At 43.0% G+C, this 27,959-nt stretch overlaps 1 protein-coding gene across 3 annotated transcripts in view; it reads right to left on the bottom strand.

Moving 5' to 3' along the window:
* Window positions 1–27,959, bottom strand: part of ADORA1 (adenosine A1 receptor) — a 93,575-nt gene that overhangs the window by 17,335 nt on the left and 48,281 nt on the right. The window contains exon 1 of one of the 3 annotated variants that reach the window (XM_061631814.1): window positions 16,124–16,194. The exons of the other annotated variants lie outside the window; for them this stretch is intronic. Coding sequence (XP_061487798.1) covers window positions 16,124–16,167 — 44 coding nt within the window. The 5' untranslated portion in view covers window positions 16,168–16,194. Of the gene's footprint in view, window positions 1–16,123; window positions 16,195–27,959 lie in introns of those variants that run through there. 3 annotated transcript variants of the gene reach the window in all.

Raw genomic sequence — 27,959 nt, 5'->3', positions numbered from 1 at the left:
GATCAGAAGAGTTGCTGAGGAGCCCGAGCAAGAGAGTGCTATTCTACTTAAGGGCTTCCCATAGACATCTAGCTGGCCTCTGCATGAACAGAATGCTGGACTAGATCCTCAGGCTCATCTTATGTTTTTATTGCATTGGATAGGTGGCAGCAGCTGCAGCTTCTTTTTCTTTTTTTACTGAGCAGCTTCTGAGCAGAAGCAATCTACCTGACAAGTAGAACTTTATCAGAAATGTTGTTGTGGGATTGGGGTTGAGCTGGGTGTCCTCTCAGGATTCCTCCCAGTCCTGGGATTCTATCAGAAAGTCTCTACAATCTACCAGAAGGGTGGAGCGAGATGGAACAGCATTGCTTACTTGTCTTCCCAACAGAGAGATTGCTGCTGGTAACTGAGAGCGGGAGGGGTGAGGCAGCAGGGAGCTTGGTATGGTGCAGGTACACTGGCAGGAACATCAGAATGGCTCTGCCAGTGTACCTGCACCTCACTGACACACCCACCACTCCCCCTCTCCCTCTTGAGAAGCCAGGTAAGCAATGCCGCCTCTCTGCCCTACTGGACACTACTCTACCTTCCTGGCAGGTGGGTCATTGCTGCTTAGCAAGAGGAGTGGGGGCAAGGCAGCAGTCATATAGGCTTAAGGGCAAAAAGAGCCTGGGGCAAAAAATATCCCAAGAAATCTATTGCTTTTTTGCCACTATGGTGCTTTTTTAAAAATCCTGACCAATGTTAATGTATTGGGATTAAAAATGCCCATGTTTTACCCCAAACAAACAGGGAAGCAGAGTTCTTCTGATTTCACATCCTTGGTTGCGTTTTTGGACTTTTTGCTACTTGAAGATACGTTGGAAAGAAGCTTGGCACAGAAAAACCATCTCAAATAACATGCTGGTCATTTAAAAAAAAAATAGGTCTGGGTTAGTGCTGATGTGGCAAATTCCCTCCTTGGTTGCCAGCTGCATAACTTTGACAGCAGAGGCACTTGGAAAAGGCCTCCAGCAAAGTTCTTGTCCAACAAGCATCTCTTGATGCCCTCTAGTATTATGAGGAAAAAGAGTAAATGTACTTACAGTAATACAAATCTTTCTTGTACAGAAGCTTCAACTACATTCTGTGACTTGCCTTTTGTAATTTATCAGTGCAGTTAACTGGCAAAACTGTTTGTCAGGGGTTTCAAGACAAGACCGGCACAAAAATAACTCGGGTAGATCCTATTTTCTTTCTTTTGAAGAATGTTTTCCCCCCTCAAATATTTATAACCTTTAGTTGAATTTCAAAGTAGCTTGCAGCAAGGAAGCTGTCAAATCCTTCATAAAAAATGATACAAATAAAAAACAACTCTAAAAAAAGAAACAAATGAAAGCTTTAACAGCTTACAAAACTTGAGGGGCTAAAATAAAGAGGTTTATCAAATTGTGAGGCAAGAGACTCTGTCTTTGTTATCAAGGGATGGCTGTTTCCACCTGCCTTGACCCACCGTCCAGCCCAAGGAGCTGTCATAAGTGAGCTGCTTCCAGAAGAATTCTGAGTGGACTTTCTGGCTTTTTGGATTGAGGCATAAAAGGTGGTGGTGGATTGCTAGGTACTAATTTTATCCACTTTGGGGCTACTTTTGTATATGAAGTAATTGGATATTTTTACTTGAGTTATAGGCGAGCTTTATACTCGCTTAAATCTTTGTTGTTGTTGTTATGTGCCTCCAAGTCAATTACGACTTATGGCGACCCTATGAATCAGTGACCTCCAAGAGCATCTGTCATGAACTACCCTGTTCAGATCTTGTAAGGTCAGGTCTGTAGCTTCCTTTATGGAATCAATCCATCTCTTGTTTGGCCTTCCTCTTTTTCTACTCCCTGCTATTTTCCCAGCATTATTCTCTTTTCTGGTGAATCATGTCTTCTCATTATGTGTCCAAAGTATGATAACCTCAGTTTCATCATTTTAGCTTCTAGTGACAGTTCTGGTTTAATTTGTTCTAACACCCAATTATTTGTCTTTTTTGCAGTCCATGGTATCCACAAAGCTCTTCTTCAACACCACATTTCAAATGAGTTGATTGTTCTCTTATCAGCTTTTTTCACTGTCCAACTTTCACATCCATATAGAGAGATTGGAAATATCATGGTCTGAATGATCCTGACTTTAGTGTTCAATTATACATCTTTACATTTGAGGACCTTTTCTAGTTCTCTCACAGCTGCTCTCCCCAGTCCTAGCCTTCTTCTGATTTCTTGACTATTGTCTCCATTTTGGTTAATGACTGTGCCAAGGTATTGAGTACAATGTCCTCATTGTCAACTGTAAAGTTACATAAATCTTCTGTTGTCATTACTTTAGTCTTTTTGACGTTCAGCTGTAGTCCTGCTTTTGTGCTTTCCTCTTGAACTTTCATCAGCATTCGTTTCAAATCATTACTGGTGTCTGCTAGTAGTATGGTATCGTCTGCATATCTTAAATTATTGATATTTCTCCCTCCAGTTTTCACACCTCCTTCATCTTGGTCCAATCCTGCTTTCCGTATGATATGTTCTGCATACAGATTAAATAAATAGGGTGATAAAATACACCCCTGTCTCACACCCTTTCCGATGGGGAACCAATCGGTTTCTCCATATTCTGTCCTTACAGTAGCCTCTTGTGCAGAGTATAGGTTGCGCATCAGGACAATCAGATGCTGTGGCACCCCCATTTCTTTTAAAGCATTCCATCGTTTTTCATGATCTAAACAGTCAAAGTCTTTGCTGTTATCTATAACGCACAGGGTGATTTTCTTCTGAAATTCCTTGGTCTGTTCCATTATCCAACGTATGTTTGCGATATGATCTCTGGTACCTCTTCCCTTTCTAAGTCAAGCTTGGACGTCTGGCTTTTCTCACTCCATATATGGCAAGAGCCTTTGTTGTAGAATCTTGAGCATTACTTTACTTGCATGGGATATTAAGGCAATAGTTCGATAATTACTGCATTCCCTGGGATCCCCTTTCTTTGGAATTGGGATGTATATGGAATGCTTCCAGTCTGTGGGTCATTGTTTTGATTTCCATATTTCTTGACAGATTTTAGTCAAAATGTGGACTGATTCAGTCTCAGTAGCTTGTAGCAACTCTATTGGTATGCCATCTATTCCCAGTGATTTGTTTCTTCCAAGTATCTTAAGAGCAGCTTTGACCTCACATTCTAAAATTTCTGGTTCTTCATCATATGGTTCCTCCATGAATGAATCTGTCATCCTGGCATCTCTTTTATAGAGTTCTTCAGTGTATTGCTTCCATCTTCCTTTTATTTCATCTTGGTCAGTCAGTGTGTTTCCCTGTTGATTATTCAACATCCCTACTCTTGGTTTAAATTTCCCTTTCATTTCTCTAATCTTTTGGAACAGGGCTCTTGTTCTACCATTTTTGTTGTCCTCTTCTATTTCTATACAGTAACTATTGTAATAGTTCTCTTTGTCCCTACGTACTAGTCGCTGTATTGTTGCATTTAGGGTTATGATCGTGTTCCTATGTCCTTTTGCTTTTGCTTCTCTCTTTAACCATTTGAAGAGTTTCTTCAGTCATCCATTGAGGTCTTTCTCTCTTTTTAACTAGAGGTATTGTCTTTTTGCATTCTTCTCTGATAACGTCTCTGACTTCATTCCATAGTTCTTCTGGTTCTCTGTCAACTAAGTTTAAAGCCTCAAACCTGTTCCTTATTTGATCTTTATATTCTTCTGGGATGTTATTTAAATTGTATTTTGGCATTATGATTGCTTTGTTGTTCTTCTTTAGCTTTACTCTGATTTTCGATATGACCAGTTCATGATCTGTACCGCAGTCTGCTCCTGGTCTTGTTTTTGCACAAAGTATGGAACTTCTCCATCTTCTGCTACCAATTATATAATCAATTTGATTCCTATATTGACCATTTGGTGATGTCCATGTGTATAGTCGTCTTTTTGGTTGTTCAAAAAATGTGTTCTCAAGTAACAAATTATTGGCTTCACAGAATTCAATGTCTTTCTCCTGTTTCATTTCTGTCTCCTAGGCCCCATTTCACCACAATTCCTCATTCTTCTCTGTTCCCTACTTTTGCATTCCAATCCCCCATGATTATCAGCACATCTTGTTTTGGTGTGTGATCAATTTCTTCCTGTACTTCTGCGTAAAATCTCTCAAATTCCTCTTCTTCTGCGTTTGCCGTGGAGCATAGACTTGGATGATGGTTATGTTGATAGGTTTCCCATTTAATCTCATTGATATCACTCGCTCAGACCTTGCGTTGTAGCTCCTAATTGCTCTTGCTACATCACTTCTCACTATTAAAGCAACCCCATTTCTTCTTAATTTCTCATTTCCTGCATAAAATATTTTGTAGTTGCCTGATTGGAACAGTCCCATTCCAGTCCATTTTAATTCGCTCACGCCAAGTATTGTGATGTTGATACGCTCAATTTCTTGCTTGACAATTTCTAACTATCCCTGGTTCATGCTTCTCACATTCCATGTTCCTATTGTCGTACAACTCCGAACTCCCCTTTCGCATCTGTGCACATTAGCCTCTGGGCTTCCTTTCGGCTTTGACCCAGCTGCGTCATTAGTCACAGAGCTATTCGTACTTGTCCTTTGTTGTTCCCCAGTAGCTTGGTGAGTGCTCTCTGACCTGGGGGTCTCCTCTTCCAGCACTATCTAATTGTTTAATTTTTTAGTGTTGTTTTGTAGTGATATTATACATTCTATTATGCATTGTTATGATACTACTATATTTTGACTGTTTTTTATGTGAACTGCTTTGAGCACAGATGCGAATATGGTACATACATAAATTGACTATGCCTAAATTGTGAGAGCTGTGACCAGCAAACAATTAAAATTCTTCACCCTCAAAACCACTGAAGGCACTTGAAAACTTTTATGAGACAAAATCTTCATGTAACAAAATCTACAGAATTATTAAACAGGGAAGGAAATATAACAGTTTCTAAAAACGGGTTTCCAAAAGGAATTTGATGAAATTTGGGTGCAGAGGGAGGATCTGGCAAGGTCATCCACTCTCTTTTTGAGCCCACATGTGGTTATGCCTCACCAGGGGCATTTATTTCTTTGGCAACTCACTAACTTTTATATACTAAGTGGATATTTTAAAATGTAATATAAGATATGCATGTCAAAGACGCAAGTCCCTTCGCTTAAAAGAAAAGGGGGTATGTTTTAAGCCTGGATCATTGTGTAGTTACTATGTGATTTTTTTTTTTAAATAACCTCAATGAATGGTTATCTTAAAATACACTAACAGTCATTTGCTTCTTTGGTTGTTTCTGGTCGGGTGGCTTCTAACGCAACCCAATCATTGCTCTTCCATTTTAACTTATAAGTGGAATTACAATTGATTTCCCACACTGTTGGAAGCATTGCACTTTCTCTGTGCATACATACCACTGGGATCTGCCTATGAGTGTGGCATAGCTGCTGTGGGTGGGGCATGAATGAGTCAGCCTTTAGTGGAAGCTGCATATTTTTCTGTTCAAGGGCTCCTCCTTCCCAAGGATTGTTTGATACTCCCCAGGCCCTCTCTTTTCTAACTGCCTGGCTCACACAACACCTTTGAGTTATAATCTCTGATCTGAGACGCCAGCTGCTCGGCCATAAACATAGCACAGAGTCATTTAATAACAGGCCCGGCTCCAGCAGTGGCCCAGGTGGGGCACTGGCCGAGGGCCCAGGAATGCAGAGGGGCCCCTCACTGGCTCCAGCAGAATGGGATCTGCTGCTTGTTTACAATCCTATCCTAGTCCAATGGACAGGAAGTGTTTTTCCCCACTAGCTTCTCTTTTTCTCTGATTAACGGGTGGAGGGGGAAACTGAGGGGTTAATACCATGGAGTTGAAAAGCTGAGCCCAGAGGGTCTCCTCAATTTGGCAACTGTCTCATTCAGAGCTGATGTTGAGATTGCAGTATAGAATGAATGAATAATAGTTAGAATGCTGCTCACTATTAATTGCAGGGCTAGCATCAAAGGGCAGTCAGGTTGGGCCCTGGCCAAGGGCCCCTGCTGCCAGGGGGCTCCTGACCCTACCGTGGATCACAGAGAGGGAGCTCCCAGGCACCCCCTCATACAACCGCACAGGTCCATGACACCCACCTGCATGCCTCACCTACCTCTCCCATTGCAGTGAATGTTGTGCTCACTGCATGCATATACCTGCCATCAACCAAGATGGCGTCCAATGCTTCTCTAATGGGCTAATGCCCCTGCTGTCATCTTGATTGTTTATTTTCTTTAAAAAAATGCTCTTTATTTTACTTTCTGTGTGAGTTATTGGGTTACGGGTAGATCTGTACACACTTTAGGGTGACATGCAGGTTAACTCCAGCAAAAGGTCTCACTACTCTCCCAATAAGGGAACTTGAATTTCTAGTGAGCTATACTCATGAGGAAAAACAAGGTCCATTCATAACAGTTTAGACAAAAAAAAAAAAAATCCCACACATGTGGATGCTTGATAATTGAGTTTTTACAATAATCCAACCACAAACAGGACATGTATGGACCTCAAGGCCACCAGCCAAATATGGAAAATATGGATTTTGCTGTATGAATGGGCCCTCCCTGAAAAATCTGCAAGACCACATCTGGCAAATAGGACACTACACTACATGGACTAGTGATATGGCTCAGCATGGGAATTCTTATCACAGCTTCAGACAGTATATATGTTGAGCTGATCAACAAAATGAAGCAAAAGTGTAGGACCTTGAGGGCAAATCTGAAATTCAGCAAATTGAATTTAGTATTCCAGAGTGGTACTGTCGCCTCTGAAAATCCCTTGACAAAAGCTTTTTGATCTTGCTCCATTTCGGTTTCTGTTCTTTATTCCTTTCGTCTTCTTGCTTCTGAACTTTGAAGTCTCTTGGATACACAGCACAGACTCAAAAGGAGGACTGTACAAGCTCAGACAATTATCCACAAAGTGAGCTAAATTATGAAGTCAAGCAATTTAGGTTATCTAGCTTGTTAAGGATAACTTAGCCACCAGACTCCTCGCTCTCCTTGGCCTAAAGAGGAACCCTGCAGCAGGCTTATGTTATGTTAGGATCCAGGCCAGAGGAGAGCCCTTGTAAAGAAATTAGTTAATCTGTGAACATCTGCATGCAGCCTCAATTCAATAGGCAAGGTTTAATGGGCAAGGTTTAATGAGGTCCTGAGAATTCTCGGTTAAATATCCCTTGGTGCCCTGCCTCTGAAACAATATGACAGAACCACTAGATACAGCCTGAGTGTGTTGTACTTCTTGGGAAGAACCAAGAATTCATTAAGGGCACTAATAACTTCCTCTGACCAGAGGGAGAGAATCTTAAATAAAACACAGAGTTTGTTTGGAAAGCAGTTTGTTTGATGCTGTAATCCCACAAGCTTGAAACAGACCCTTACCATTCCCAGGACTGGGACCTGACCTGACCTATCAAACCTGACCAGACCTATCTAAACTGGGAATATCTGCAGTGGGATTTTATAGGAGGCCAATGTCAGCTGGAGAAATCCAAAATACATATCTGACACATAGGCTACATTGTTTCAAATGATAAACTCTCAGACTGAGAGTTTGGCTATGCTATCAAGTCCATAACTGATGTTCAATATGCCATTCATTTCTTTATCTCATTTTATCCTGGCCTTCCTCCAAGGACCTCAAGGTTGCATGCAAGGTGTGTGCTCCACCCCTTACAAAAACCCTTTGAGGTAAGTTACTCAGTCTGGCCCAGTGAGCTACATGGGTCGAACCCAGATGTACCTTGAAAAAGGCCAACACTCTAGTTACTACATATCACTGTATTTGAATTAGGGATAGACAGGTCAGTCAATTTCAGTTGTCTCAGTTTCTCATTTTTCCAATCTTAAATTCAGTTGTCCACGTTTCTGCAGCAATTTGCAATTTTTTAAAAATAAAATCTTCATGAAAATTCTCCAGCATTTTAGTGTGAATTTCTCATAATAAACACAATTCTGTATGCAGTTTTGACTAATGTACACATTTTTGCAAGCAATTTCTCATCATAAAATGCATTTTTGTATGTTATTTTCACTCATATAGTCATATTTATTCTCACTTTCCTCTTAAATATGCATTTTTGTAAACATTGTTTGGTTGGTGAACTACATTGCAAAATTCTATTAAGTGAGAATTTCGAAGGATTACTATGCTTTGGTTCTCATACTCTGGGCAGGCACCAAAGGGCGCCAGGTTGGGCCTGAAAGGCCTCTAGTTAGGGTGGGAGAGTAGTGCTCCCCTTCCACAATCCGCAGCAGGCTCCCTGCCGTGGATCACAGGGAGGGAGCTTCCAGCATGCTCCCCCTACCTCTGTCCTGTCTTTGCTGCTGCTCGTGCTGTGTGCGCAGGGCTACCATCAGCCAAGATGGCGGTGGAGGCTATTTTAAGGGGCTGATGCCCCTACCCCCATCTTGGTTGATGGCAGGCATGTGCGTGCCCACAGCATACTGTGCATGCATGCCATCGACCAAGATGGTGGCAGGGTTGATGGTAGCCCTGTGTGTGCAGTATGCGCAGCGAATACAGGACAGAGGTAGGGGGAACAGGCAGGAGGTACACGCCTGGGGCAGGCTGGTGCCCAAGGGCCCAGTCATGCCTGATGCCAGCCCTGCTCATACTGTATCGAAAAGTGTGAACTTGATAGAATTGGCTTGGAAAGCAAACTGAATTTAATTTCTCACCCATCCCTACTTTGAACATACGGTAGGGAGGAGGATGAATGAGTCAGCCTTTAGTGGAAGCTACATATTTTTCTGTTCAAGGGCTCCTCCTTCCCAAGGATTGTTTGATACTCCCCAGGCCCTCTCTTTTCTAACTGCCTGGCTCACACAACACCTTTGAGTTATAATCTCTGATCTGAGACGCCATCTGCTCGGCCATAAACATAGCACACAGAGTCATGTAATAACAGGCCCGGCTCCAGCAGTGGCCCAGGTGGGGCACTGGCCAAGGGCCCAGGAATGCAGAGGGGCCCCTCACTGGCTCCAGCAGAATGGGATCTGCTGCTTGTTGCCAATCCTATCCTAGTCCAATGGACAGGAAGTGTTTTTCCCCACTAGCTTCTCCTTTTCTCTGATTAATGGGTGGAGGGGGAAACTGAGGGGTTAATACCATGGAGTTGAAAAGCTGAGCCCAGAGGGTCTCCTCAACTTGGCAACTGTCTCATTCAGTGCTGATGTTGAGATTGTTTAGGCCTCATAATTTCTGTGGTATTAATCCCTTAAATGCCCTCCAGGAGAAGGGCAGAAGGAAAGAGCAGTGGCAGCAACTCCAAGACAGGCTGGATCATGAACGAGCAATGGAGGAAGAGGAGGCTTCCTTGCATGGCATGCTCTGCTGCAGAGCAAGCAGCAGGGACTCCGGAGGCATAGCAGGAATGCCCCCGATGAATTTACAGGCAGAGCTTTGGCATACCTTCTCTCTCTCTCCTGTATGATTCCTCTGCCAGCCCAGTCATTCCGTTCAGGTTTTGTTTTACTTTAAAAGGGTGAAGCCAAGAGGGAGGAGGTGGTTTTAGGAGGAAAGCAATAGGGCAAGGGGCCTCCAGAAACCTGGAGCTGGCCCTGTTTAATAAATAGGGGAATCCTTGGAGCTATGTTCAGTGGAAGCCTAAAATTCCTTTGAGAGACGTAAGGGCCAGGGCAAGGAAGGAGCCTGGCTGTAAAAGCTCCAGGCAAGGAATCTGCTCTATTGTTGGCTGCTATTTCTGGCTCTGCCTTGGACATCTGCTGGGTGATCAGAGGCATCACTGAGAGGGGACCCAATGTGGAAACATCAGCACAGACCTGTGTTTTGATGTTGCAGACAAAGAGGCTTGGGACTAATTCACACACACACAACCCACATTTCCTCCCTCACATTTGATTCAGTTTATGCAGATGTCCTATTCCCCACCTTACTCCATATGTATTGATGTTGCGTATTGAAAAATGGTGGCAATTTACCATCTTTTTTTCTTTCTTACACATTAGCTGCCTGTGATAATATCACACGTGACGGTCTGTTGCTCTTGTGCAGCAGTAACTTGTTTTGAGTGTCGCTTCTTCCTAGTCCTTGCAGTAAATGTATTATTCCTAATGTGTAGGGTAGGGGTGGGGGAAACGTCAGGCCCAGGGGCCCAATGTGCCCCTCCATACTCTTCTATCTAGCCCATGGGACTTTAATTAGGGCAGAGTGACTTGTGCCCATTGGGACTGGTAGGGCTGAAGACAAGGAGACCAACAGTAGGTGGAGCCAGGGCCAATGACAAGCAGAGCCAACTAATTCTAGTATTGTCCCCATTGTTTCCCCTGCAGACTTGTACAAGGGAAAAACAGTAAGGAGCTGGAGGAGAAGCTGACAGCCAGGGCCACCCTATGGACTACTTGTAAGTAGGGAGGCAGACAGGTAAAGGCTGGTTGTGGACATACTGAGGTTGGTGGGGCAGTGTTTCATCCGCCCTGTGGACCAGCCTCCACTGCATTAGGGCCCTTTCCTCCCCAGGCCACACCCCTTACTGGCTGTCTGCCCTCCCTGACTGCTTTTGCCATGGTTGGAATGTCTCCTTAAACTGTGATAATGCTGGATGGAGAGAACTGTATATGTGAATGGGTGTAAAACAACAACAACAACTCTTGACTGTTACATCACTGTAGCAAAATATACAAAGGTAAGAATCACACCCATTGATCATAAGAACATAAGAACATAAGAAGAGCCTGCTGGATCAGGCCAGTGGCCCATCTAGTCCAGCATCCTGTTCTCACAGTGGCCGACCAGGTGCCTGGGGGAAGCCCGCAAGCAGGACCCAAGTGCAAGAACACTCTCCCCTCCTGAGGCTTCCAGCAACTGGTTTTCAGAAGCATGCTGCCTCTGACTAGGGTGGCAGAGCACAGCCATCACAGCTAGTAGCTATTGATAGCCCTGTCCTCCATGAATTTGTCTAATCTTCTTTTAAAGCCATCCAAGCTGGTGGCCATTACTGCATTTTGTGGGAGCAAATTCCATAGTTTAACTATGCGCTGAGTAAAGAAGTACTTCCTTTTGTCTGTCCTGAATCTTCCAACATTCAGCTTCTTTGAATGTCCACGAGTTCTAGTATTATGAGAGAGGGGGAAGAACTTTTCTCTATCCACTTTCTCAATGCCATGCATAATTTTATACACTTCTCTCATGTCTCCTCTGACCCGCCTTTTCTCTAAACTAAAAAGCCCCAAATGCTGCAACCTTTCCTCATAAGGGAGTCGCTCCATCCCCTTGATCATTCTGGTTGCCCTCTTCTGAACCTTCTCCAACTCTATAATATCCTTTTTGAGATGAGGCGACCAGAACTGTACACAGTATTCCAAATGCGGCCGCACCATAGATTTATACAACGGCATTATGATATCGGCTGTTTTATTTTCAATACCTTTCCTAATTATCGCTAGCATGGAATTTGCCTTTTTCACAGCTGCCGCACACTGGGTCGACATTTTCATCGTGCTGTCCACTACAACCCCGAGGTCTCTCTCCTGGTCGGTCACCGCCAGTTCAGACCCCATGAGCGTATATGTGAAATTCAGATTTTTTGCTCCAATATGCATAATTTTACACTTGTTTATATTGAATTGCATTTGCCATTTTTCTGCCCATTCACTCAGTTTGGAGAGGTCTTTTTGGAGCTCTTCGCAATCCCTTTTTGTTTTAACAACCCTGAACAATTTAGTGTCATCAGCAAACTTGGCCACTTCACTGCTCACTCCTAATTCTAGGTCATTAATGAACAAGTTGAAAAGTACAGGTCCCAATACCGATCCTTGAGGGACTCCACTTTCTACAGCCCTCCATTGGGAGAACTGTCCGTTTATTCCTACTCTCTGCTTTCTGCTTCTTAACCAATTCCTTATCCACAAGAGGACCTCTCCTCTTATTCCATGACTGCTAAGCTTCCTCAGAAGCCTTTGGTGAGGTACCTTGTCAAACGCTTTTTGAAAGTCTAAGTACACTATGTCCACTGGATCACCTCTATCTATATGCTTGTTGACACTGTCAAAGAATTCTAATAGGTTACTGAGACAGGACTTTCCCTTGCAGAAGCCATGCTGGCTCTGCTTCAGCAAGGCTTGTTCTTCTATGTGCTTAGTTAATCTAGCTTTAATAATACTTTCTACCAGTTTTCCAGGGACAGAAGTTAAGCTAACTGGCCTGTAATTTCCGGGATCCCCTCTGGATCCCTTTTTGAAGATTGGCGTTACATTTGCCACTTTCCAGTCCTCAGGCACGGAGGAGGACCCAAGGGACAAGTTACATATTTTAGTTAGCAGATCAGCAATTTCACATTTCAGTTCTTTGAGAACTCTCGGGTGGATGCCATCCGGGCCCGGTGATTTGTCAGTTTTTATATTGTCCATTAAGCTTAGAACTTCCTCTCTCGTTACCACTATTTGTCTCAGTTCCTCAGAATCCCTTCCTGCAAATGTTAGTTCAGGTTCAGGGATCTGCCCTATATCTTCCACTGTGAAGACAGATGCAAAGAATTCATTTAGCTTCTCTGCAATCTCCTTATCGTTCTTTAGTACACCTTTGACTCCCTTATCATCCAAGGGTCCAATCGTCTCCCTAGATGGTCTCCTGCTTTGAATGTATTTATAGAATTTTTTGTTGTTGGTTTTTATGTTCTTAGCAATGTGCTCCTCAAATTCTTTTTTAGCATCCCTTATTGTCTTCTTGCATTTCTTTTGCCAGAGTTTGTGTTCTTTTTTATTTTCTTCATTCGGACAAGACTTCCATTTTTTGAAGGAAGACTTTTTGCCTCTAAGAGCTTCCTTGACTTTGCTCGTTAACCATGCTGGCATCTTCTTGGCCCTGGCAGTACCTTTTCTGATCTGCGGTATGCACTCCATTTGAGCTTCTAATATAGTGTTTTTAAACAACTTCCAAGCATTTTCGAGTGATGTGACCCTCTGGACTTTGTTTTTCAGCTTTCTTTTTACCAATCCCCTCATTTTTGTGAAGTTTCCTCTTTTGAAGTCAAATGTGACCGTGTTGGATTTTCTTGGCAATTGGCCAGTTACATGTATGTTTAATTTAATAGCACTGTGGTCACTGCTCCCAATCGGTTCAACAACACTTACATCTCGCACCAGGTCCCGGTCCCCACTGAGGATTAAGTCCAGGGTTGCCGTCCCTCTGGTCGGTTCCATGACCAACTGGTCTAGGGAATAGTCATTTAGAATATCTAGAAACTTTGCTTCTTTGTCATGACTGGAACACATATGCGGCCAGTCTATGTCCGGGTAGTTGAAGTCACCCATTACTACCACATTTCCTAGTTTGGATGCTTCCTCAATTTCATATCTCATCTCAAGGTCTCCCTGAGCATTTTGATCAGGGGGACGATAGATTGTTCCCAGTATTAAGTCCCTCCTGGGGCATGGTATCACCACCCACAACAATTCTGTGGAGGAGTCTGCCTCTTTTGGGGTTTCGAGCTTGCTGGATTCAATGCCTTCTTTCATGTATAGAGCGACTCCGCCACCAATACGTCCTTCCCTGTCCTTCCGATATAGTTTATATCCAGGGATAACCGTATCCCACTGGTTTTCTCCATTCCACCAGGTCTCCGTTATGCTCACTATATCAATGCTCTCCTCTAAGACCAAGCACTCCAGTTCTCCCATCTTGGTTCGCAGGCTCCTAGCATTAGCATACAGGCACTTGTAAGCAGTGTCTCTCTTCAAGTGTCTTTGGCACTTGTGGTTAGGCCTGTGGTAATTTTGCTCTTCTGAATTTATATCCTGTGCCCCTGCTCTCACAATGCCTACTTCTAGGCCTACCCCTTTTAAAATTTCATCATTTCTTTGGTTTTTATCCCAGGGGGGGGTTTATTCCGAACCGGACCTTTCTCAGCTCCTGTCGGGTTTCCCCCCTCAGTCAGTTTAAAAGCTGCTCTGCCACCTTTTTAATTTTAAGTGCCAGCAGTCTGGTTCAATTCTGGTTCAAGTGGAGCCCGTCCCTTTTGTACAGGCCCGGCTTGTCCCAAAATGTTCCCCAGTGCCTAACAAATCCAAACCCTTCCACCCGACACCATCGTCTCATCCACGCATTGAGACTGCGAAGCTGGGCCTGTCTGGCTGGTCCTGCGCGTGGAACCGGTAGCATTTCAGAGAAAGCCACCTTGGAGGTCCTGGCTTTCAGCATCCTACCTAGCAACCTAAATTTTGCTTCCAGGACCTCACGGCTGCATTTTCCCATGTCGTTGGTGCCAACGTGCACCACGACCACTGACTCCTTCCCAGCACTGTCTACCAAACTATCTAAACGACGGGCGATATCCGCAACCTTCGCACCAGGCAGGCAAAACACCTTGCGGTCTACACGCCCATCACACCCCCCACTGTCTATGTTCCTAATGATCGAATCACCCACTACAAGGATCCCTCCACCCCCTGGAGATATATCCTCGGCACGAGAGGATAGCTGCTCATCCCCCAAGGAATGGGTCCCTTCTAAGGGATCGTTTCCCTCTTCCTCAGCTGGATGCTCTCCTTCCCCGAGACCATCGTTGTCCATGATAGCAGGAGAGCTATCATCGTTGGAGTGGGACACAGCTATAACGTCCCTGAAGGCCTCCTCCACACACCTCTCTGCCTCTCTCAGCTTTTCCAGGTCTGCCACCTTGGCCTCAAGGAAATGAAGTCGTTCCCGGAGAGCCAGGAGCTCATTGCACCGAGAGCACACCCACGACTTCTGTCCAACAGGCAGATAGTCGTACATGCTGCAGGCGGTGCAAAACACTGGAAAGCCCCCACACCCCTGCTGGCTTCTTACCTGCATAGTTTTGTTTAAGGTTTATTACGTCAATGGGTTGGAGACTGCGGTTTAGTTGAGGTCAGGGAACAGACGGGCAGAGTGGGGGGCCCTGGCCTCCTCGCCCTGCTGCCTAACTCGCCCTGCTGCCTAACTCGCCCTGCTGCCTAACTCGCCCTGCTGCCTAACTCGCCCTGCTGCTTAACTCGCCTTGACGCTTTGTCAGCTGGGGCTCCCTCTAGCTCGTGGAGCAGGCTCCCTCGCTAGGTGCTCTGACTTTATATGTGTGGCTGGTTCCTCCCAGCTACTGCTGCCAGCCAATGATGTGTTACTTGAGGCTGATGGCTATCAGCTGGGGCTTAACTCTTTAGTATTCTCTCAGGCTTCCTTCCTGAGCGAGGGGCGGGGCTGTTTAAGCTTTTGGCTGCTTTTAATCTCAGCAAGGGGCTGCGCCTTCCAGGCAAGTCTTTTGTGTTTGTTGTTTTCCCACCTAGAACAGCCTGACCTTTCTTTAACCTAGGGAAAGAGAGCTTGTGGTTGTGTTTCAGGAAGGCTGAAGCTGCCCTTTTTAGCAAGGACTGAGCTGACTCTCTCCCTGTATGTATCGGTGGAGTTTCCTTTTCCGCCTTCTCTCCGACTGGAATTTAGCCTTGTTTACAGTGTCCCCTGAAGCTTTCCTGCTAGGGCGGTGTTGAAAACTAGCTTTCTATACACTTCCTTCTCCTAGGATCTGTCTCCTAAGATATAGGTTCTTTCAGGATTTGGCTCCTAGCTCAGGGTGACCTTGGGCTGCCCTTATTAGTTATTTCTCTGAGCTGTTTTACTTCAATTTAAATAATGGAATAAATGGGAGCTACTTACCCTCTTTTCGCTCTGCTGCACAATTACCACCCACAATTACCTCCAACCTCATCTTTCACTGGCTTCTGGATCCCAGGAGGTTCTCCACAAAAATGAATGCTGTCTGTTTGCTGAAAAGGTTAATCATTCCTGGTGTATGGCTTACAATTATGCATGCAGATACTTGTTCAGAATTTTCAGCCTGATCTCTTTAGGGATGCAGGACAGGAAGACACACTACAATCCCTTTCCCGACAGTCTGTTTCAGTTTTCTTACTCGATGATTGTTCTTGCAAGTAGTCCATGCTAGAATCAGATATTGTATAAAGCAGGTGATGGCCTGACTTTCCTCACACTGATGCCATGTGCATATAGCACAATTGCTGAAAGCTGAGGTATAACTTTAAATGGAGCCTCTTATCTTAAAAAAATGGGATGAGAAGCAAAACAAGACAAACCTGTACTGACAAGATCAATAATATATCTACCTACCTGCCAAATGCTACAGGAGGAAGACAGTCTGTCTGTAAATCCATTCACTTTGTTTTGCAAGATCAGTGGCACTTTCCAGGTAACCCAGAGCTTGGAAAAGTTACTGTTTTGAACTACAACTCCCAGCAGCCCCAGCCAGCATGGCCACTAGATTGGGCTGATGGGAGTTGTAGTTCAAAAAAGTAACTTTTCCAAGCTCTGCAATAAACCCTGGATTTGGTCCATAATGCTATATTCACACTAGCCTTCCTCCATTGCCAGTTGCACACTATCCATCCCAGTGTAATAGGTTTGTGCAGGGTTTGTGGTAGCCTTGCTGTACTTGAATGGGGTGCAGAGATGAAGCTGGACAGGAAGTATAATGTTAGTTTTGCACATTCAGCAAGGATTTATATTTTAATCCAGTAAAGATTTTGAAATGGCAGAATGGAGGTAGGGATTAGAGAATTTAAAAAAACAACCTAACAATAATCCATCAGTAGGTGAATGCTTAAAAAACAAATTAAGATGTACAGCTGTACACCCAAACAAAAACAAATGAATTAGGAGTGGAAGGAGTTGTGTTTCTCATGCCTGTTTATGTCAAAGGCATTATGCAATAGTATCTGTGACTCACATGCAATCACAGCAGTTAGGATCACAGTGGGGAAAGGATCACATTTTCAAAATATTTCAGTTGGTGTGCTGGAGAAATGGGATAATCCCACTAGAGAATTGCTATCTTTCTTGAAGGATATTGTCTAGAGCAGTGTTTCCCAACCTGTGGGTCATGACCTAGAAGTGGGTTGTGAAGGCTGTGGAAATGGGTCATGGGTTTTAAAAGTATTCCCAAAATAATTACTGCTTTTAATCCTTAACTGGTATGTTAAGAAGACTCTGCGTGTGAGTTATTTGACTAACTAGTACGTCTGTGGGAAAGGTGTGGACTTTTTTATATTCTAACTCTACTGCTTGCATTTATATCTCTGCTAAGAAATAGGACCACGAAACCATTTCCTATTCCATTTTATATTTTTAAAATACCAAATAGGATTCGTACAATACACATAGCCAAACTATGCCTTAGCTTAGCACAGCAGTAGAACAACCAAAGGAATAGCAGAGCAGTCACAGTTTCTGCTCTGAGAGCCTGCATGCTTGCTCATTTGTGCAAAGGCATGGTTTGGCTGAGTGTTCTGTGCAAACCAAGCCATTGTCTCAAAAGGCCTTAGTCTGTGGCATTAACATCAAGGTGCTTACGATCTCCTGCATACTATTCAGGTGCAGCACAGCATATAGCTCTGAACTGACCACACAGCACCAAGTGATTGGGTGACTGCTTGTAAATGTTGATGGTTTTGTGGCAATTGGAAATGGATAGAGAGGGATTCTGGGATCTGTTTGCTTCTTAACAGAACTCCAATAAGCTTTTGACATCTTTCACCTAACCAGCACTCCAGGGTGCCTGTTTCTTTCTGCACACAGGTTTTGTGATAGCCATAAAATCTTTTGTCATCCAAATACGATTGTATAGCTGTGAGGTCTTGTAACTGTGTGTGTGCGTGTGTAGTTATAGATATAACACATGTACACAGTCATGCACGGAAAAGAACTCTTTTATATCAATGCAAGTAGGCTGTTACCTCTATACTATATATGCAACCTTCCCCACTCTAATAATCAATTAATTCCCTATTTCCATAATATTTTGGGGGACTCCCATATATACTTGGCACTTCTGGTGTGTAAAGTTCACATCCAAAGCTGCCCTAGGTGTCAGTTTGATTGAATCTGATATACTTTCCTTATTCCTCCACAATGAATCTAAGCACATCCTTCTGAACTGTAAACAGTGTCTCACTGAGGCCTGTGTAACTGCTTAAGTTGAAATCACACATTATGACACTGACCATGAATTCCTAATTCTGCGATTTGTGGAATGAGGGGAATGCAAAGGCTGGGTGAGGAGTTTTATAAGCTTACATGGATTAGAACTCACATGATGAAGTGGCTCTAGTCTGCAAAAGTTGATGCCACAATAAAATCTATTTGACTTCAAGGTTTGACAACACTCACACTCATATTTGGGATAGCCACCAAAGATATAAACTATATATATAGTTAACTAGGGACAACCAGGAAAGTGATTTACTTGATTTATCCATTGTATTTTTATTCTGTCTTTCATGAACTAAGGGCCAAACAGGGTGATAAAGTAAATGTACGTATGGATGTAATATGTCTAATTTTTGTTATTTAAATAACAACCAGGGGGAGTTCTGACGGTCAGGAAATTTCTTCTCATGTTTAGTCAAAATTTGCAAAGATTACAATCATCAGCTCTGAAATAGTGTCCTCAACCTCCTTCAGCACCTAAAGGTTTAATTCATCTGGCCCTGGAGACTTGAACTCGTACAACATAGCTAAGTGCTTTCTAAATAGCACTTTACCTATCCTGGGCAAGTCCCTCTTTATCTCATTTGTTTGGCTTTTCCCAGGTCAATCGAATTCCCTTTATTTGTTTCACAAAATTTATTGTAAGAAACCTCTAAGTGGTTTACTGTTCCCCTTGTAATAGAAGATTGAAGCAAAGCATGAGTCTGAGTAGGCCCAACTTCTTGCCATCACCCATTAATACATGTCAGCCTCAGCCTGTCAAAACCTACATGGTAACTTAAGGAGATGCTATACTTGATTTACTTTTCATACCAGTGCAGATTAAAATCCTGTGATGCATCTCAAGCAGTTTGTTCTAATAACATTCCACTAGTGCACTTTAATAGCTTTTTCTGCACCCATTGCCATCAATAAATCATTGCATATTATAAAATTATTTATTGTATACTGTAGAGCCTAAAAATGTGAGTCACTGACAGTGGGAAAGGCCTTACAGTGAAGATTAATCAAGCAACAAGGAAAGATGGCCTTTTTGGGTAAAGAGCACTCTTTGGAGCTTGGATGGAGAGAAGGGTGAATCTAACAAACCAAACAAGCAACATTAATAGATCCAGAACAACATATAGATCCAGTATAGGCACCAGTATAAGACCTTCTGTGGCGCAGAGTGGTAAGCGGCGGTAACGCAGCCGAAGCTCTGCTCATGGCCGGAGTTCGATTCCAACGGAAGGAGGAAGTCGAATCTCCAGTAAAAGGGGTCGAGGTCCACTCAGCCTTCCATCCATCCGTGGTTGGTAAAATGAGTACCTGGCATATGCTGGGGGGTAAAGAAAGGCCGGGGAAGGAACTGGCAATCCCACCCCATATATACGGTCTGCCTAGTAAACGTCGCAAGATGTCACCCTAAGAGTCGGAAACTACTCGCACTATAAGTGCGGGGACACCTTTACCTTTATAGGCACTGAGGCTGTCATCTGGCAAGTCAAATTAAGCCTTGATGAGAAAAGGAAGGAGATAACTAAATTGGAAGTGCCACAAGGACTTCAATGTTTAAGCCAGCAGACGTCCACCAGTTAAAGAATATTACCTCCCTACCTTATGGTTCACTTATAATGAGAAAGATTTTATAAGTCACACTTTCCCAATCCTTCACAGTAGTTCCAGAAGACAGGTAGGGAAAGTACACGGTGACAGGTTCATGGGGCAAGCAGAGGTGAATGAATTGGACCTCTGAGGGCAGAGGACTGGCTAAATAAAGGAGCTGGTGAAAAACTCCTTGCTTCCATGGGAAGTGTGAAGAGATGGTGACTTTTTTTAGATCGGAAACAGCCATCTCCAGGCTCATTTTTGCTGCCCTGGGCTCCTTCTGAGAAGAAGGATGGATATTAAATAAATAAATAAATAAAAATTTTAGTGCACTCTTTAATATAACAAGTGCTAATGCGAGCTGATTCCTCTGATCCATGGGATTATTGAGATTCCTCTCAGGGTCCCTTTTTTGTATAAAAAATTAATTAAAATCAGTAAAAGTGCCTGCTGCTGTGAAAGCATTTGTCATAGCATTATGAGCTTCTGAGTGCCCTGATTCTGTCAGTGCAGTGGTGGTGTTTTGAGTGATACTAGGGGATGTGGAGTGTGTTGTACAGGGTGTTTTCCTGCAGAAAAGCTCCTTGCAAACCAGCATTGCGCAGAATTGACCTGCTCTCAGGTGGGTGGGGGTGGAAGGAGATGCAATATCTTCTTCACCCCATTCCCACCTGTATGTTTAATTAGGTTTTTTTCACTCTAATTAACATTACCCCCCCATTTATTTAGGAGTGGCTCTGAGCTAGGACAGGACATTGCTGGGTGGACCCAGAATAAGTTGGTCTGATCCTCCCCCAACACACACACACACAGATTGGAGCCACGAGGTGGTTCATGGAGATCTGTGCACAGCCCTAGAGCTTCCACCCTGGTAACTATGCACAGGGTTGCAGTAATGCCACATGACTGATCAGGGATGTGCATCCAGAACTCACCAGCCAAATTCCAACATACTGACCCACTACATCACCTTTTGGTAGTTCACTATTCTATGACTGTCAGCTGATCCTAATAAATTGGGTATTATGCTATGTCCTGCTAGGAAGTGAATGTATATATGTATGTGTGTGTGTGTGTATCTCTCTGTATTTTTGGACTCTACTTTGAATTGTGATTATGGGGGCTGTCATTATGAGCTTCTACACACCAAAACGTACCATTATACTACTGGCACTCACACTAGTTTCATCCACCTGAGGGATGCAAATCACCACTGTGACCCATAATAGGTTATTATAGATGACATTGTTTTTGTTGTGTTGGCAATGCCTGAGCAAGTTTTGTGGTCCCTCTACTTGAGCACTACTAGCTTTGTCTGATCCTTCAGAAGGAATATGTTGTGTGTTTTAGCACATGCTCAGCTAGAGGTGATGGAAACAATGTGTCATGATTCAAAACAAGGTGAAGAAATGGAGTGATGTCATCTTCTGTTGCTGCCTTAACTATGGCTCTTAGATAGAAGAGGTACGCCTGGCGCCTACACTTCTATCTTTCCGGCACCAGGTAAAGACCTTTTTATGCTCCCAGGCATTTTAATCTTTTAATTTTCTTAATCTTTCTACTTTTAATATGTATCTTTCTTAATTTGTGTTGTATTTCGTTTTTGTTGTGCTTTCTGTTGTTTGTTTGTACATGTTTTTGTGATTTTTTACTATGATATATTGTATTTTATCTTGTTTGTTCACCGCCCTGAGAGCTATTCTGCTAAGGGCGGTATATAAATTGAAATAATAAATAAATAAATAAATAAATAGATAGCAACTCCTTCAGTGGTGGGTGCATCAATACAGGAACAGCAATGGGACATATTTCAAAGAAGAGGGGCTTTCTAGCTCAGGGGATTGGCACAGAGATAGCTGGTGATACTATTGCTATCCTCACTATGTTGATCACATTAGTCCCTTTGGTCTAGCAGTGTGGAAAATGTGACTCAAGGTACACAGTCTCCATGTGGTTTCGGGATGTTCTGCACAAACTGCTCTGCCTTGAGTGCTGTGAAGGGAACTCACCCATGGTCCAGCAACGGAGAGCCTGCGATACTGAGATGTTCAATTCCCCTATCAGCCATTACGCTCTCTAACGCTCTCTAACACAACCTACTTGCCTAACCTAATAGTTCCAGTCTGGTCTGTGTCCAATTCTGGGAGCTTCATTTTTAGAAAGGCACTAACAAACTTGGAACATACCCAGAGGAGACCAACCATAATGTTGAGGGATCTGGAACTGGATCTGAAAGAGTTGGTAAACTAGAAGATTAAGGGGAGATGTGACAATGGCCTTCAAATATCTGAAGGGCTGTTGTGTAGAAGATGGAGTGGACTTGTTAACTGTTACTTCACAGGACATACAATTTCTCCTACTATAAAGTGCCTTTTTACCCACCTTGCAATGACTGCCTCCAGTCACCAACATTCATCATGGTATGGTTCAACAGATGTACAGATTACATGCCCACCAGAAATGCCTGTCCCACAGTAAGAACAGACTTTGAAACCAGAACGTAGAGGGATCCACATCATGAAGTTGCTGGCAAATGTTCATTCTTGTGGAAGGAAAAATGGTTGGATGTACTTTTAGAATTCAGCTTATAAACAAGATGAGAAAGTGAAAACAAGACGACGTGTGGGGAGTAGAAAAGGCTATGGGAAATCCAGAGGACCCTGGATTTGACTACCACCTGCTGTCCCCTTCTGTTTGCTCCTGGTCATGAGAAAATGTTCCACTATCATCATGATCAGCAGAGCAGAGCTGCCCATTTTTCACAAGGAAGAGGGCAGAGTTATATTAAAAATGGCCTCATAACCTCCAATGAATGTCAGAGATAAAAGCGCTTAACAACAGCCTCCCATGTCCAATATTAAATAGAGCTCCAAAAGCCCCACACAGTATCCCAGACACAGTTGCGTGCCTCTTTCCAGCTTAAATAAGTTTTCACTCGTTCTCTGAAAGGAGAGGGAAAATAAGTAAAGATGACAATGAAGATACATCTCAAAATGGTATCAACAGTCTTTATATCCGATGCCCCCATCACGAGTAATGCACTAGCAAGAGGCTTTGAGATAATAATACTTACAGGAAGTTTAACTTTAGATGATCCTGACAACAGAAGCAGCCTTAGATGCTCAGTAATTAAGAATGACTCCTATAAAACCACAAGTTTGGTTTAAGATATTTTTACACAGCTCACACATGCTCTTTTTAAATGAAGAATGTGTTATATTCTTTATTAACACAGATGTAAGAAAAGATGTGCCTTGGTGCCATACCAACTCAGTGACAAGTGGACTGGAAGCTGAACCATGATGAAACTAACTGTGAAAGAAAGACCATTGTCACATAAAGCATCCAGTAGTCTATCTAATGGATTCTATAGCATTGTTATTACTATTAAAACATTTTCCATCAGAGAATTAGCTTACTAATTCAAAATTAACATGCAGTTCAAAACCCCTCCTCCCTCACTGCTTCTGACCTCCTTGGCCCACAAAGGTCTCTTGCTATGCTACTTGCTTCTTATAGCAAATTGACCTTTTCTTCCCTCTCTAAAACTGCACAATTTGTCAGCATTTCATTGCTTATAGCGTCACCTTTGGCAATTAGAAGGTTCATGAACATTCCATGACATCCAAATAGCTCCATAAATAGCTTTGAGGGGCTCACAGATAACAGGACCACTTTTTATTGTTAGCACTTAGCATCTATGTATTGGGTATGTATGACCAAGATCATCTTTCAAATATTTTGACAGAAATTAGCTGCTCTTAAACAGTGAGAGATTGCTGCGAAGTAATAATAGAATGACTCCTTTCCTGAAGAATGTGGTACAGCTACATCCATTCCTCTTACTATATACTACAAATCTATACCTGCATACCTGAGCATAAGCCCCAATGGTACTTATTTCTAAGCAAACGTGTATAGGATTGCACTAAATGTAAATGGAAATGTACTGCCTTCAAGTCGATTTCGACTTATGGCGACCCTATGAATAGGGTTTTCATGGGGCTGAGAGGCAGTGACTGGCCCAAGGTCACCCAGTGAGCTTCATGGCTATGTGGGGATTTGAACCCTGGTCTCCCAGGTTGTAGTCCAACATCTTAACCACTACACCACACTGGCTCTAAGCTTTTTTTCTGAGGGGGCATTCTCTAAAGAGTTTAGTCATACATAGAGATAGCATAGTGAAAAGTTGGATGCAGGGCTGGTGGCTAAATCTTTAATCATGGTCATAAGTGTCAAAACTGGTGTGTTTTACATGGTCTGTTCTTAAGGGATTGAATACTTTGAGATGGGACACTACTAGGGAACTCCAGTGCTGCTGCTGCTGTTGCTTTCCTTGCAAAGCAACCTACAACAATAAACATTAAAATCAATTATAACAAACATATTGTGTGAATTCTTTGGAGGGAGGGCTATAATGTGTTAGATACATAATAAACTCATCTAACATTAAACTTTCTTGGAAGCATACATGTAACACAATAATAATATAATGTATATTATATCATGTGTATCATCATTATATTATGAAGCTGCAACATAAAGTTCTATGAACAGAATCCAAATGTATATGTGTATTCTCAGGGCCGGCCCCAAGCATGCCGGGGCCCTTGGGTACCAGCCTGCCCTGGGCCCCTCCGCTCCCCTTCTGCGATCCGCAGAACTTAAGCATCTGCGGACTGCAAGACAGGAGCTTCCATGCTGCCCACCATCCCCTCGCTATCCCCACACTTCACCTACCTTTCCTTTGTTTTTTGCGGCGCACACAGGTTTACCATCAATCAAGGTGGCGGCCGAGGTTTCCCTAAGGGGCTGAAGCCTTTGCCACCATCTTGGTTGATGGCAGCAATGTGCACATGTAGCACGCATGTGTGCCATCAACCAAGATGGCGGCAGAGGCTTCAGCCCCTTAAGGAAACCTCAGCTGCCATCTCGATTGATGGCAAATCTGCATGCCTGAAAAATCAACGGAAGGTAGGTAAAGCGGGGGGATGGCGGTCAGTGGATGCTTCAGTGGATTGTGGAAGGAGAGCGGAGCGCCCCCTGTAGCTCCAGGGGCCCTCGGGCCAGTGCCCCACCTGGCCACCCTTTAGAACCGGCCCTGTGTATTCTTAAAATTAACAAATGAAACTCCCAGGGGTTTCCCTACATTTATTATTATTATTGTTATTGTTATTATTATTATTATTATTATTATTATTTATTACACTTATATACCACCCGACTAGCAAAAGCTCTCTGGGCGGTGAACAACAGAGAATATAGTAAAATACACATATAATACAATAAAAACATATAATATATAACAATAAACAATCAAAAATCAGTTACAACAAAAAAGAAATCAATAACTTAAGTTAAAAATGCATTGGGAAAGAGGAAGGTTTTAACCTGGCGCCGAAAGGACAACAGTGTCGGCACCAGGCGCACCTCCTCAGGGAGACTGTTCCACAGTTCCACATTTGCTCAAGAAGAGCAAAAAGAAGCAGCCACTTTTGCAATTGATAGAAATACAGCAAAAAAAAAAAAAGGAATTGTTACAATCAGATGGAGAAAAAGACAAATATATTTCTTTATATATTTATCACAGAGATGTCATATCCTGCTTTTAAACTTACAAGCAAATTTACATGCTATGAAGCAGCCTTTTCTGCAGTACTCTAAGCAGTAGTGCAGTGTCAAATTCAGAAGAGCAGGGCCACTTCATGAGAGTCACAATACACCCCCTCACAACCATGCCCCCTAACTCCTAACTTTTGTTCAGGGAGCCTCAACACAGACCTAGATAGGAGGAGGTGCTGTGTATCTGTTGGCCATCAGCTGGGATCTCTCCATTGTTATCTGGGGTTTCCAACAACAGATACGGAGACATAAGATAACTATGCTCAAGAGTTGCTTTTACCTGTTTAGAGCCTTGCCTGCTGTAAAAACATCAACTGCTCTCAATTAAAGCATTGTAAATCTTTTCCACTTATCTGATAATTGCCTTTGAAATCCCCCCCCAACCTCTTGCCTCTGGCAAAACACATCCCTTCATATTGGCAGAAACGTTTGACAATGCTAGGTCTGACCCAATGTGGAGAATGCAAAATGGTGGCTAGACTGTTAACACAGTTGGTACTGCTGCCATTTGCAGCAGCAGCAGCAGCAGCAGCAACAACAGCCTTATTAAAAAAGGAAGCTGTGCTACTGCCACTGCTAATAGTCAGTCTCACCCTTGAGAAACTATTAGAGAATTTCTTCTCCCTCTGGAGAAATTAAATGGCAATGTACTATGAGCTGATTTACACAAACAGAAGACTTATGTTGGCTGTCATTTTCTTCAGCTTTCTGTTCTTGGTGTGCAGCTCATATGACTCATTCACCACAAACAGAAGCTATCCGTTTTCTATACCATTCCATACCTCAATGAATACAAATCATCTCTGTGTCATACCCTGGCCTTGGATGAAGAATGGTCTGAAATGAAGAATGGAAACAGGAGACAGAAGCCAAAAGCTGGGGTCTGATTCCTCCTTGAGATGATCATTTCTACCTTGACACGCTTCCTAATTATTGATCTCTTGACTAGGGCTGCTCCTATCACTGTAGCACTAAGAATTATAGCACTAAGAAGTAATCTCTAAAGAGGCCATGAGATAATAGAAGAGGCACCATGAATGTGCCTATATGCATCACAGCTGTCCCAAATGAAGGTCTTCTTGTCATTTCAGTCAGAATGAATCTAAACATCCTCATTTACCAATGTCATTAGTCTGTCTATAGTCTCTAAGGATATTTCTTGCCGCCCAAGGGTTCATACATGTAATTACCAATTTGCTACCAAGTGTGCTGTCGTAGATCCATTCCTCTGCCCTCAGGAAAACTCCATCTTCCCAACAGTATTTACATGATTAATTTGTTCCAGTACCTCCCCAGGGAGGCATCTGCCACGATTGGGAAATGTCTCACAAAGCCCTGGAGGCCTCTTCCTTTGCTGCCTAGAAATTAATATGATACCTGGTCACACTTGAGAATGCAAAGTGCTGAATGAAAAGAACTACTGCATTACTACTACTACTACTACTTCTGTTTTGTTTTGTTTTGTTTTAAAAAACCCTCCTTTTCAATAGTTCATGTGCTTCCAGCATACTTCCTAAATCTCCGGTGAACACTGGCTTTTTCCCCAAGAGCAAACTTTTCCATCATGACTGGCCCTACCATTAGGCAAAGTGAGGCAGTTGCTTCAGGTGGCAAATGCTGGGGGGCAGGCAGTGGCTATGAGGTGTTGAAGGACTGAGTTCTGTGCGCCAAATGGCCTTTCCTGCCTTTAGGTATGATGGATGTCCCATTGCCTGTGTCTTAGTAAGTTTTTAATGTTCGGTCTGATCAGCTTGTGGGTGATGGCGCCATATTGTCCTTCACTTCAGGAGGCAAAATGTCTTGGGCTTGCCCTGTTGACCACCTATTTACTCCTGATCGCTGTCTTTCCCTGTGTTGACTTAATTACCACATCATGAAACTGTCCTTAAGCAGAGCCATGAGATTCTTCTGTGACCAATTTTGTTATTTGGGTAAATGGCCTTGCTTTTGAATGAATATGCTCTCCTCTATGTATATTTTAAAAGCTATCTCAAGATACATACCTACATACTAAAATGAGTGAATGTTTTGGAAACATGATATTCTTCTCCATTTGGATTCTGCTTGATAATGTTGCTCCATTGGTCTTCCATTTCAAGGCTGCACACAAGTGCAGCCTGACAGCTATGAATGGCAGCCCTTCAGAACTAGGGATAGATTAATCTGTCAGTTTTGGTTTCTCTCAGTTTCTCATTTTTCCAATTCATCACATTTCATAACCTTCAATATCCTTATTACCCATGAATATTCGCTAATAGGCAAAAAACCTTGCGGTTTAAGAACATACCTATAGCCCACAGATATTTCTATCAAACTTTAAAAAGCAGGGAAATTGGGCAGCTATAGTGAATGCACCAGGGGAGCAGGAGACCTGACCTCCTCTCTGAGATATTGTACTGTCCTACACATTTGTCAAAATGCAAACACAATTTGGGTTGGTCTTTCAGTCCAATCCACTTCCTATGTAGCTGGGAAGAATTTGGTAGCATAGAGTGAGTGGTGGCAACACCTGCAATCAGCCCAAATAACAGAAACAAGACATGTGCTGTGCTGATCTTTTTTAGCAGGGAGGAAGCAACAATATTAAAGCAGTTGATATAGTTCAGATAGTCACTTTCAATATGTTTTTATTCCCAAGACGAGGCACTTGTGGAATTGTTTGTGCCTGAGGTTCCAAAATAATTTGTTTAAGCAAACCTTGACAGGAGGGAGGCGGCTGCCATATGCTGTTCCACTTCCACCTTAGAGAGAA

Source organism: Rhineura floridana, chromosome 6 (genome assembly GCF_030035675.1).
Source record: "Rhineura floridana isolate rRhiFlo1 chromosome 6, rRhiFlo1.hap2, whole genome shotgun sequence".
Taxonomy (NCBI): Eukaryota; Metazoa; Chordata; class Lepidosauria; order Squamata; family Rhineuridae; genus Rhineura; species Rhineura floridana.
Note: the sequence above shows the minus strand (reverse complement) of the source record. Positions and strands in the feature narration are given on the sequence as shown.